The sequence below is a fragment of the Nomascus leucogenys genome, chromosome 5, assembly GCF_006542625.1.
Source record: "Nomascus leucogenys isolate Asia chromosome 5, Asia_NLE_v1, whole genome shotgun sequence".
Classification (NCBI taxonomy): Eukaryota; Metazoa; Chordata; class Mammalia; order Primates; family Hylobatidae; genus Nomascus; species Nomascus leucogenys.
The window spans coordinates 125,805,347-125,817,805 of NC_044385.1; the positions used below are offsets into that span (position 1 = coordinate 125,805,347).

Consider the following 12,459-nt stretch of genomic DNA (forward strand, 5'->3'; position numbering starts at 1 on the left):
CCCTAAACTACCATAGGAATACTGCTTATTTGCTAGATCAATGCATATCAATTGCATATCAACTTGGGATATGTTTACTTGTTCTTAAGTAATTGAAATTTCCCTTGGTGTTTTTCTTTGTCATCTTCAAAATAATATTTAAGCCTCAGTTCTTACCTTCTCATATTAGCCCTATCCACCTGCGTTTACTGCAATAGCCGTCAGTTTGTTGACTGACTGAAAGAATGACTCTTAAGGTCTGTGGGTGATTTTTTAGCTCGTTCTTCTACCCTCTGCTTAGAATACTGTTTAGGCAGCCCGGCACCGTGGCTCATGCCTATAATCCCAGCATTTTGGGAGGCCAAGGCAGGCAGATCACCTGAGCCAGGAGTTCGAGACCAGCCTGGCCAACATGGCGAAACTCCATCTCTACTAAAAATACAAAAATTAGCCGGGTGTGGTGGCAGGCATCTGTAATCCCAGCTACTCGGGAGGCTGAGGCAGGAGAATTGCTTGAACCAAAGAATACTGTTTAGTCTTGCTCCCGAAGGTAATAGAAGCAGTTCTTCAGTAGCCTCCTGACAGGAAAGTACTTAGAGATGTTTTTAACTAATTTATGATGCAGTTAACAAAGATTTCATTATAATGCCAAGATGCTTAATAACAAGAAAGAATAAATAAAATAATGTACAAACTAAGACAGCATCAGACAGTAAAGTTTACTGAATGATTTGTAATCGGTATGTCAGTTGCAAACTTAAAGTATTCTGCTTTAAAAAATTACCTGGGAAAGTGCTGGTAAATAATGATTTTGCAGTTGAATCAGAAAAGTTGATGATTTTAAGTGTAACCCTTAAATCAGTTCAGTATACATTTGGAAAATGTTGATTCACATTGATGAATTTATTGAAACCATTATTTGAGTATATTCTGTCCATGACCTATTTCAGAAAGATTTTACTGTATAACTTGATTTTAAGCATATACAGTAGAGTTGACACGTAAAATACCATGTACCCATGGGAATTTACAGTATTCTGTTAGGGAGTTTGATTGTGAATATAGCACATTTTATTTTATGCTTTGCACTAAGACACACTGGGGAGAGCATAGTCATTTTGTAAATCATAAAGCAATACATGCCGATGAAAAAACACAAGCAGTACAAGAAAATATTAAGTAAAAGCAAGTCTTCTGTCACTCTCAGCCTCATTTCTATTCTACAGAACTAACACTATTATTTCTCATGTATGTTTCTATATTTACCGTGCATATGGAGGTATAGAAAAGGGTGTGTCCCTTTTTAAAATAATGCAACTAAAATATTGTTGTACACATTATTCTGCAACTTGCTCATTTTGTTTAAGAAAATATTATGGACTTTTTTCAGGTCAGGTAACATTTGTAAATCTATAATCTCCATTTTTTTCATAATTTCATAATTCGCTGCATGAATCTATCATAATTTCTCCCCCATGACATTGGAACCATGCTCTAGTTTATTATTCTCACTATAAAGAACAGTTAATAATAGTTTCTTATATAAATTGACGAATACTTTTTATTTTTTTTATTTGTTGTTGTTGTTGAGACAGAGTCTCGCTCTGTCGCCCAGGCTGGAGTGCAGTGGCACAGTCTCGACTCACTGCAACCTCAGCCTCCCGGGTTCAAGTGATTCTTCTGCCTCCGCCTCCTGAGTAGCTGGGACTACAGGTGCTTGCCACCACGCCTGGCTAATTTTTGTATTTCTAGTAGAGACAGGGTTTCACTATGTTGGCCAGGCTGCTCTCGAACTCCTGACCTCAGGTGATTCACCTGCCTCGCCCTGCCAAAGTGCTGGGATTACAGATGTGAGCCACCGCTCCCGGCCATACTTTTTATTCTTATTTGGGGCTTTAGAACGTAATTTGAGGATCTTTTTGGCTTACTCTGTCAGTAGCTGCTAAGCTATTTTGTGATTCCTGAAACTATTGCTTTGATACCAGCACCAGACACTTAAAACTCTCTTCAGCTGTGCTCTGTGTGGTTTGTGATTATACTTCTTGCCTGAGTTTCCAAATCTTGATGACATTTTATTTATAAAAATATAATTAGTTATCAGAGTACTTACAATTTTTTAGTATCATAGAACCACTGGAGTATAGCTTATTGAATTATAAAGGGGTCTTGAAGATACTTTAGTGAGTTCCAATCCCAGATCCCACCAAGTTAGCAAAGGAGAATGATGTGCTGTTTTCAAAAATTCAAAATCCTAATGAATAGTACAAATGTACTCATGTTAAAACTACATAGAAATGCCAACTGTGGGCTACCCTCTTTGGGTCCCCTCCCTTTGTACGGGAGCTCTGTTTTCACTCTATTAAATCTTGTAACTGCAAAAAAAAAAAAAAGAAAAAAATGCCAACTTGTTAAATGCCAAGTTTCTTTGCTTTGGGCTGTAATTTTCTGAGTGCATTGTGACAATATGGGTTATTCTGATTAGAAACTTTTGGAATTAATTTATTGGAAAAACAAGTTATTACTAAATGAAGCTTGATTGGTAGAACTGTTTCAAATGGAGTCCTTGGAGAGCAGACAGAAGTAAAGGAAAGGAGTTCTTCATGATAAAAAGTTGGGAGTCATTCAGCCTTTATCCTTGCGAGTCTTCCCATTATTCAGTCTGTCAGATTGGAAATAAGAGTTTTAATTTTTTTGATATTAGAAATTTAAATAAATACTACTTGTTAATTTAGGAAGACAGTGATTGAAAATCATATTCTTTGGCCAGGCATGGTGGCTCACACCTGTAATCCCAGCACTTTGGGAGGCCAGGGTAGGAGGACCACTTGAGCCCAGGAGTTTGAGACCAGCCCCGGCAACATAGTGAGACCCCAACTCTACAAAAAAAATTTAAAAATTAGCCAAGTGTGATGGCATGCACTTGTAGTCCCAGCTACTCGGGAGGCACAGATGGGAGGATCACTTGAGCCTGGGAGGTTGAGGCTGCAGAAAGCCATGATCGTACTACTGCACTCCAGCCTGGGTGACAGCACAAGACCCTGTCTCGAGGGAAAAAAAGATATCCTTTAAGTTTTCTTAAATTTATTTCAAAGGGATTTTTTTTAAAAAAATGCTTCCTATTGCCAGAAAAAGCTATTATGTCAAGGTATTATATAAATGGTACGTTTAGGATGTTGGCTTTTATAAAACCTAAATTACCCCTTAATTTCTCATTTTGTAACTAGCACTATAATTTTTATGTAGTACTTTCCCTCCAGTATGGTAGCATGAAGATACTATATATTGCTAGTATATATTCATTAATTGAACTTCATCTCTATCTAAAAAATTGAAGCAATTAACAGATTCGTTAAGCTTTCAGAAAATCTGAATTATTTATTTTATATAACTGCGTTTATGCTTCTAATATTTTATAGTCTTTTCATTGGAACCACTAGCCTGCTGATTATAATAATAAGCAGTTTAATAGTATAGGTGATTCTAAAATTTTGTACACTGGGTACTATTAAATAGCATTTAAAGGTGACGAGACATGTTTTATTAGGTCATTAAGGTACACCTTGGGTGAATATAGAATCATAATTTTACTTCCTAAGGCACACATTAATTAACAAATAAAACATGCCCTGGAGTGTCATCTTATGACTCTAATATAGCTGCTATATTTTGAGTAGTTTTTTTATTTGTATCCCGCAGTGTACTCTGGGCACAGGGGGCCACGTGCTTGGACTGTAATGTAGTTATATGGTGCTACAGAACTTTATTTTCTGCTTTTATTATTTAAGTTCTTTTTCACTATAGAACTTGAAAGATTTGGTTCCCTAGCTTTGTAACAGTGTTTCTTGTAGAAATAACTTGGATTTATAGTTTTAACAGAATTTTTTTGTGTAACTTTCACTTTTCCTCCTGGCCCTTTAGTTTAATATCTTCCTATATCTTGCAGTTGTATTACTTTTTTATTGAATAACCTGAGTAGTAAGAGGCATTTCCTTCTCTACTGTTTAATAAACTGTTCCTGAGGAACTAGATATATTGCTTTGTGTACCTATTTAGAGCTGTGAGTGTTCTGCTAAAGGTAAATTACAGTGAAGTGTCTAAATAGTATTGTTAAGTTAGCAATTACAATAAATTCGTTTATAAAACTCTTTCCTACCTACCATTCATCCTTTCAAAAAAGGTACAAAGTTTTTTGTTTTGTTTTTTTCTTGGTTTAAGGCTAGTCAAGTAAAGCAGTGCTGTACCTGGTTGTGATCAATTAGTTGTAAACACCACTGCACTCGGACCAGCCTGTAGTTTTTCCCATCACTGCAGTGTATCAGATACTGGCATATTGTTATTGCTTATGAAATAGCACATTTCATTAACATTCTTTGTGGTTTTTGGAATCTTAAGGCATTTACATATTTATATGTAATCAGTGATGACACTGATTTAGGCAGTAATTCTTTGTCATGTTTGGTCAGTTCTTTTCTAACTTAACTCTTCTTTCCGTGTGTAGGATTGTGGATAATATGCCTGTAACATGGTGTTATGATGTTGAAGATGGTCAGAGGTTCTGTAATCCTGGATTTCCTATTGGCTGTTACATTACAGATAAAGGCCATGCAAAAGATGCCTGTGTTATTAATGTAAGTTCATGATAAACTCTTTGCTGCTTTTTAAAACATGGCTTTTGATAGAATTCAGTCTTTACCTGGACAAAAAATTGTTATATTCGTTGAATGAGTGTACAGTTCAGATGTTCTGAAGTACAACTACTTCAATCTTAAACTTACAGCAGATTAGTAATGTATAAATTGAGCTTTAGAATTGGAATAATTCAGATTCAGTTCAACATTCACTGAGATTGTCTGTTGTATGTTAAATGCTATGGTAAGGTCTAGAACTTTGTCCTAACTCTCATAAATCTTACATATTACAAAATGTACATAGTAGAGTGTCAAAAAAGGCTTCATTATAAGTTAACTAAATTTGTATTGCAGAAGTCAGATATTATACCCTTTTTAAGACCTATCTGTCTTTGAGGCCATTCTTTTATATTTAAAAATAGATTAATCAAATAGAGACATTACTATAGAAGGTAATTAGGACTAGGTGGGGATATATATTAAAATGAATTTTGTGTAATCAGATCAACCTGATTTAAATCTGTTAATGGATCTGATTCAGTGGAAGTTAGCATGAGTTAATCATGAAACTGATTATATCAGTTAGTGCTTTTGTGAGTGCTGACCAGAGATACTTGAATAATTTAGGTTATGAGTTTAGTCCAAACTTACAAGCTTCCAGGCAGGAAAAGTGTTTAAATGTTTAAGCGTTAGTGTGATCATAATATTTTAAATTTTATTTTGTTTCATTTTAAGTGAAAGGCTGGAAAATACTAGATTAGTGTTCTTTTGAATTGGTACTTATTAAATTTTATGTAAAAAAAACTTTAAGAAGCATATACCTTCCCCAATTAATTTTTGGCTTAAAAAGAGTATAAGTATAAAATTGAAACATGCTAATGTGAAAGGCTTAAAATTCCATTCAAACTTAAATTTTCTTTCTTGTTGTAGCCCATTTTAAAGTTTTAAGTTTTGGCTCTTATGTAGTCAATTTTCTACCTTTAACTTCTGAGTTCTGTTCCGCAGTCAGAATTCCATGAAAGAGATACATTTTACATCTTCAACCATGTTGACATCAAAATATACTATCATGTTGTTGAAACTGGGTCCATGGGAGCAAGATTAGTGGCTGCTAAACTTGAACCAAAAAGGTAATTATATTAATGATAAAAAGTAAACAAGTATAAGTGAAATTTAGACCCAAAGAATAAGTATTTGGGGCTCAATTACTCCTTAATATTCTGACATTTCAGGATTGATTTTACTAAAACTCCCTTTGGCGTGATTTGTTATTGAGTTATGGGTTGTCCAGAAAACCATACCAATAGTTATTTTCCTGTCATGATTAGCGGTCAAGCCAAGCTGCCTTTGTGTTTTGTTTTTCAGTCAGGAGGTTTTGACAGCTTTTCCACATGTCAGTGGGGAAGGAGAAGTTGAGTGGTTGGGACAGTGGTCTCCTTCGTAGTGGAAAGAACACTGCCTCAGATAATCTGTGGCTTTCCTCTGGTCAGAGGCCCAAATGAGTGGACAAGTACTGTGATTTCTCAAGCCCCTATGCAGTGTTAGATGCCAGTATGAAATACTAGCCATTGAAAGAGATCTCTTCAACTTGTTTATTATTTTTTATCATGAACGTACATATTGGTTATTTATGAGATCTTTTTTTTTTTAATATTTCATTTTTTTCATGACTTTTTCTGCCATTGTATTAGCCTTTTTCTCAAGCACTGGTGGTAAAGAAATACATGACATAATAAGATGGCAGTTAAACTCCATCAATATTTTTTTTTTTTAAATAAGATTATTTAGCCAGGCACAGTGGCTCACACCTGTAATCTGAACGCTTTAGAGAGGCCAAGGCAGGAGGATCACTTGAGGCCAGGAGTTCAAGACCAGCCTAGGCAACATAGTGAGACCCTGTCTCTACAGAAAATAAATTAGCTGGGCATGATGGCATGTGCCTGTAGGAGGCTGAAGTGGGAGGATCACTTGAACCTAGGAGTTCAAGACCAGCCTGGGCAACATAGTGAGACCCTGTCTCTACAGAAAATTTAAAAATTAGCTGGGCACTGTGGCCCGTGCCTGTAGGAGGCTGAAGTGGGAGGATCACTTGAACCCAGGAGTTTGAAGCTGCAATGAGCTGAGATCACACTACTGCACACCAGCCTGGGTGACAGAGCAAGACCTTGTCTCAAAAACAAAACAAAACAAACAAAAAAGGCCAGGCATGGTGGCTCATGCTGTAATCCCAGCACTTTGAGAGGCTGAGGCAGGAGGATTGCTTGAGCCCAGGAGTTCAAGACCAGCTTGGGCAACATAGCAAGACCTTGTCTCTACAAAAAATGAAAAATTAGCTGGGCATGGGGTGTAGTGGCACACACCTGTAGTCCCATCTACTTGGGAGACTGAGGTGGGAGGATCACTTGAGCCCAGGAGTTTGTAGCTGCATTGAACTGTGATGGCACCACCACACTCAGGCCTGGGTAAGAGAGCAAGACCCTGTCCCAAAAAGAAAAAAAAAAAAGATTATTTAAATGCTCTTCAAGTATAGTGCTTTCAAAAGTATGTTTATAATTTTGTACACATATTTATATGAAGTAAATATTTATGCTATTAAATATGACGTGAATAATTTCACCTTTGTCAACAGCATTTTAAAATACGTACAAAATCTGTAACCTTTACTTTACCTCATTTAAAAAAAATTGTACTTTATCAGCATCTTGCCAAAATGTTTCTTCCCACAGCTTCAAACATACCCATATAGATAAACCAGACTGCTCAGGGCCTCCCATGGACATAAGTAACAAGGCTTCTGGGGAGATAAAAATTGCCTATACTTACTCTGTTAGCTTCGAGGTGAGTCTGTTGTTATCTTTAGTATAACTCTGAAATTGATTTTAAATTTGTACTACTTAAACTAATTAAAATGTTACTGATTATGCTTGTCAAATAAAGAAGCTATTAATGAGCTGATTTTTAGGATAGTTTGTCAGTGTACCAAGCAACATAATCACTCTTGTAACTGAGTCTTAGTTTAAATGAGAGTATAGAGGAAGTTGGAGACTTGAGCCTGATTTAGTGTTAAGCATAAGAGATACATATAAAACAAAAGTAGAAAATAGGCATAGGGGACGGGATGGAAATGCCAGAGATATATTCAGAAACCATTGGGAAATCAACACCATACTTTAAAGGATTTAAGTGTGAACTTTAAATGGAGAACTTCCGATTGGTAGATTGTCTTAGAAAATTGAAGGGAGTGTTTTCATTAACGAAGTTTCTTAAAATGCAAATTCATTGTTATGAGAATCTTAGTATTCTACCTCTATTTTTTCACCATTTTTAAAATCAAGATTTAACTATGAACTTTAAATGAAGAGTTTCCTTTTGGGACATTGTCTTAGAAAATTGAAGAGAGTATTAACGAAGTTTCTTAAAATGCAAGTTTATCGTTAAAATGCAAGAATCTTAGGCAGTGTTCCACCTCTATTTCTTAAAACTTTTGGCAATCCAATATAGTTGTGATGTTTAATATCCCCGTATAATGTTTCATTTTGCAAACCTGGTGCAGTAAACAGTATGTATTTCTAGATATTAAGAGCTCAATGTGCCTGGGATGACTGGTCTGCTTAGCTGCCCCTGGCATAAAGAAAAGAATAATTATTCCATTCCATTCCATTATTTTCTTTAAAAAAAAAAATAAATAACCTACATATAGCTCTAAATGTTGACATCTAAACATCTAGTTATAATTTAAAGCAATACTTTTAGTAGGTATTACTAGGAATTTTTTTTTTTTTTGGCTGCATAATCTTACTCTGATTTCCCCTAGACTTTAGTAAATCTGAAACTCTCCGAATCTCAGGACTAACCAAAGTTAGATAATTTAGAAATTGCAATTGTTGACTCAATGGAAGGGCAAGCTTTGAGTGGGATTTTTTTTGTTCTTAATGTGCTGTCAGCAGATGTTTACTTAAAGAGATTTTTTAATCTCCTCTAGGAAGATAAAAAGATCAGATGGGCATCTAGATGGGACTATATTCTGGAGTCTATGCCTCATACCCACATTCAGTGGTTTAGGTAAGAGTACAGAGTTAGCCTGCTTTTGCTTTCTACTTTTCTACCCTCTGTCCCTTTGAACATCTCATTTACTCTCAAATCCTCACTACTTTATTCAAAAATCTGGCCTTGGGTTCAAATCCTGGCTTTCAGCCACTGTCTGTGAGTCATGGCAGGTCCCTTAATTTCTCAGCATCTGTTTCTTTATCTAGAAATACCCATCTCATGGGATTGTTGTGAGGATTAAAGGACATAATGGGACAGAGCATTTGAGGACATTGTCTGGCACATAAGAGTGTTCAAAAACAGAAGCCGCTGTTGTTGCTATGACTTTATTATTATCCCCTTCAAACATGATTCAAAACTTTCATCTAGAAAGCTGTTCATGTTGCCATAACCCTCCTTTTCCTATTGCTGTCTGATCTTTTTGACACTCACTAATTTACTGAGTAAAGTTGTTCTTCAGTAAATTTCTTGAGGGCACAAGCCAGTCCTTTGTTGTGGCAGTGATTTGGGCACAGTAGTTATTTCATAATATTGACCATGTACCAAAAAATTCTAGTTCTAAACAGACTATGAAACTGTATTATGATAGGTATGTAATGTTATTTATCTAATGGAGGGAAACATGAAAGAACACAGTTCATTGAATTTGTTGGATTTTAGGTAGCTTTCATTTTGATTTTGATTAAGACTGTTTTAATGTTACTCAGTAAACAGTTTTTAAAAGAGTTTTACTGTTCCTAGGATTAAGCTGCAGATGACTCATGATGTGCTTGCTTATTTCTACAGCATTATGAATTCCCTGGTCATTGTCCTTTTCTTATCTGGAATGGTAGCTATGATTATGTTACGGACACTGCACAAAGATATTGCCAGATATAATCAGATGGACTCTACAGTAAGTGGAAACATTTTAGTCTTTAGTCTTCCAAGGACACTGTTTATTGTTATTTTGCGAAAAGGTAAAATAATAGCTTTAGAATCTGCTTTTAAAACATTCTTCTTAAAAAAACAAAAAAAGAAAGAAATTCTTCTCAAAAGTTATCTTGAATTCACATTTTCAAATAAGAAAGTGATACTTAAGAATTAATATTCTTGGCCGGGCACGGTGGTGCACACCTGTAATCCCAGCACTTTGGGAGGCCGGGGTGGGCGGATCACCTGAGGTCAGGAGTTCAAGACCAGCCTGACCAACATGGTGAAACCCCATTTCTCCTAAAAACACAAAAATTAGCTGGGTGTGGTGGCGGGTACTTGTAGTCCCAGCTACCTCAGGAGGCTGAGGCAGGAGAATTGCTTGAACCCAGGAGGTGGAGGCTGCAGTGAGCCAAGATCGTGCCACTGCACTCCAGCCTAGGCAACAGAGCAAGACTCTGTCTCAAAATAAAAAAAAAAAAGAATTGATACTCTCTAGAAATGGAGTCAGCACAGCCTTGGGAGCTGACCTGTTCACAGCCTTCTGTGTGGGAATGGACTGGTGCAGCATGGGGTGTAGGTGCACAGTTACAACTCTGTAAGATTTCTCCATCCCTGACACATACCCATTTGTGAAACCACAAAGTTGAATGGAATAACTCCTAAGCAATTTTTATTTGTGTGGTTGTTTAATTTTTTAAAATTAATTTTAACAAAGTTGTATCATTTCAGCTTTTTGGTATATTTAAAATAATTGCATGTCCCAGCCTCTTTAGTCTCAAACTTTTTAAGATGCACAATGTTACACATTTTCTACTCTTCATTTCATGGCAGCATAATAAAAGAATTTTCACAAGAATCACAGTAATTTGGAATGAATGCACAAAACTCAGGTTTTTATTGTATTCTCTTCCCCCAGCTTTTTCAGCCTCCTCTCCCCCAACCTCTCTGACCTGTTCTGATTGGGAAAAATATATATGAATATTTATAAGCTTTTAACATTTGTACTCTATAGTCTCTTTCCTATGATTTTTATTGATTTTATGTCTTATTAAAGTGATTTTAAAATACTCTGCTCATAATTGGCTGTTCCACATAATTGCTGTTAATGGAGTTTTATCTTAATTTGCACAGCGTTGCCATGTGGAACCGGGCCAGTGGCGACCCTGCTTCCACCCCTGTCCTACTTCCCATCTCTTAGCACAGCAGTCAGAGTGAAACTGCTCAAACAGAAGTCAGATCATTTCATTCCTGAGCACAGCCCTCCAGGGACTTCTATTCACTCAGAGCAAGAGTCAGAGGCTTTACAGTGGCCTGTAAGGCCCCACGTTACCTCAGCACTCAGCTGCACCGGTGCCGGCTACCTTGCTGTGCCTCAGACCAGGCAGACACAGGTTCCCACCTCAGAGCCTTCACGAAGCTCACTGTTCTATCTGCTAATCCGCCCCTCATTTACATGGCTAGTTCCCTTACCTCCCTCCAATCTTTACAAAATGTGATCTTCCCATTGAGCCCCTCCCAGCCATCGCATTTAAGTTACATCCTGTCCTGCACACACCCATACATCCTGTTTTTCTGTATAGCGCTTATTACCATCTAATGTACAGTATACTTTCCTGACTGACTTTGTTTATTGTCTGCCTTCCCAATGAGATCATGTACTCCTGAGAGTAGGAGTTTTTCTGTTACACTCACTGTGGTATCTGGTGTTTTAAACAGAGCCGAGCTTATAGTTGGTGCTCATGAATGTTTACATCCATGCTTACTGTATTAGCAAAGTAGCTAGAATATGAGAGCTAATGTCATTTGCTTATTGTGGAGATAATTAAGAGTAGGATGAATAGGATAGAATGTGACTAAAAATCGTCATCAAGTCAGATCACAAAGCTTGACTTAGAGTAGAACTAGGTAGCAATCACATTGTATTTGTAAAGTTTCTCAATAAGTATATTTGCAGACCTTAATGTCATAAATTCAAGGAACTGACATATAAGACAGTTCAACAAAGCCATATTAAGTTCCATGAGATGAGTCAAGCTCTATTCTTCAAAATTGAAATAGATACTAACATTTTTAAGTTTAAAAAAAACTTTTTTCTGTAACAGCATATTCAACAGTGAACAAACTGTCTATAGTTGTCTTGTTGATACCATAAGACAATTGAACTGATTTCGTTCCCCTTTTAGGAAGATGCCCAGGAAGAATTTGGCTGGAAACTTGTTCATGGTGATATATTCCGTCCTCCAAGAAAAGGGATGCTGCTATCAGTCTTTCTAGGATCTGGGACACAGATTTTAATTATGACCTTTGTGACTCTATGTAAGTGTTAACTGAAAATTTTCAAGTAGAAAATACTTTCTAAATACAGTAATTGCTTAAAAACCAGTTTTTCTGGCTGGGCGTGGTGGTTCATGCCTGTAATCCCAGCACTTTGGGAGGCCAAGGCAGGCGGATGATGACATCAGGAGTTCGAGACCAGCCTGGCCAATAAAGTGAAACCCCGTCTCTCTACTGAAAATACAAAAACATTAGCTGGGCATGGTAGCAGGTGCCTGTAATCCCAGCTACTTGGGGGGCTGAGGCAGGAGAGTCGCTTGAACCTGGGAGGCGGAGGTTGCAGTGAACTGAAATTGTGCCACTGCACTCCAGCCCGGGTGACAGTGCAAGACTCCATCTCAAAAAAAAAAAAAAAAAAAAACCCACAGTTTTTCTAAGTGGGTAGGTAAGCCAGATTATTTCTGAGAGTCCTTTAGGTTCTCAAAATCTAAGTGACTTGGGGCAGGGTTAGCTGCACCCGAAGACTGACTCTTGGTTTCTCCCTTCAGCTCTTCCTAGACCAAGCCTTTGTCAGGGAAGCACCGGGCTGGAGATGAACAGGTCCTTAAGACCATCA

At 37.0% G+C, this 12,459-nt stretch overlaps 1 protein-coding gene across 1 annotated transcript in view; it reads left to right on the plus strand.

Moving 5' to 3' along the window:
• TM9SF2 (transmembrane 9 superfamily member 2) overlaps window positions 1-12,459 on the plus strand; it is a 69,662-nt gene that overhangs the window by 38,061 nt on the left and 19,142 nt on the right. Inside the window, exons 5-10 of the mRNA XM_003270144.4 lie at window positions 4,478-4,607; window positions 5,613-5,737; window positions 7,334-7,445; window positions 8,590-8,669; window positions 9,441-9,549; window positions 11,753-11,885. Of these exons, the coding sequence (XP_003270192.1) occupies window positions 4,478-4,607; window positions 5,613-5,737; window positions 7,334-7,445; window positions 8,590-8,669; window positions 9,441-9,549; window positions 11,753-11,885 (689 nt within the window). The remainder of the gene's footprint in view (window positions 1-4,477; window positions 4,608-5,612; window positions 5,738-7,333; window positions 7,446-8,589; window positions 8,670-9,440; window positions 9,550-11,752; window positions 11,886-12,459) is intronic.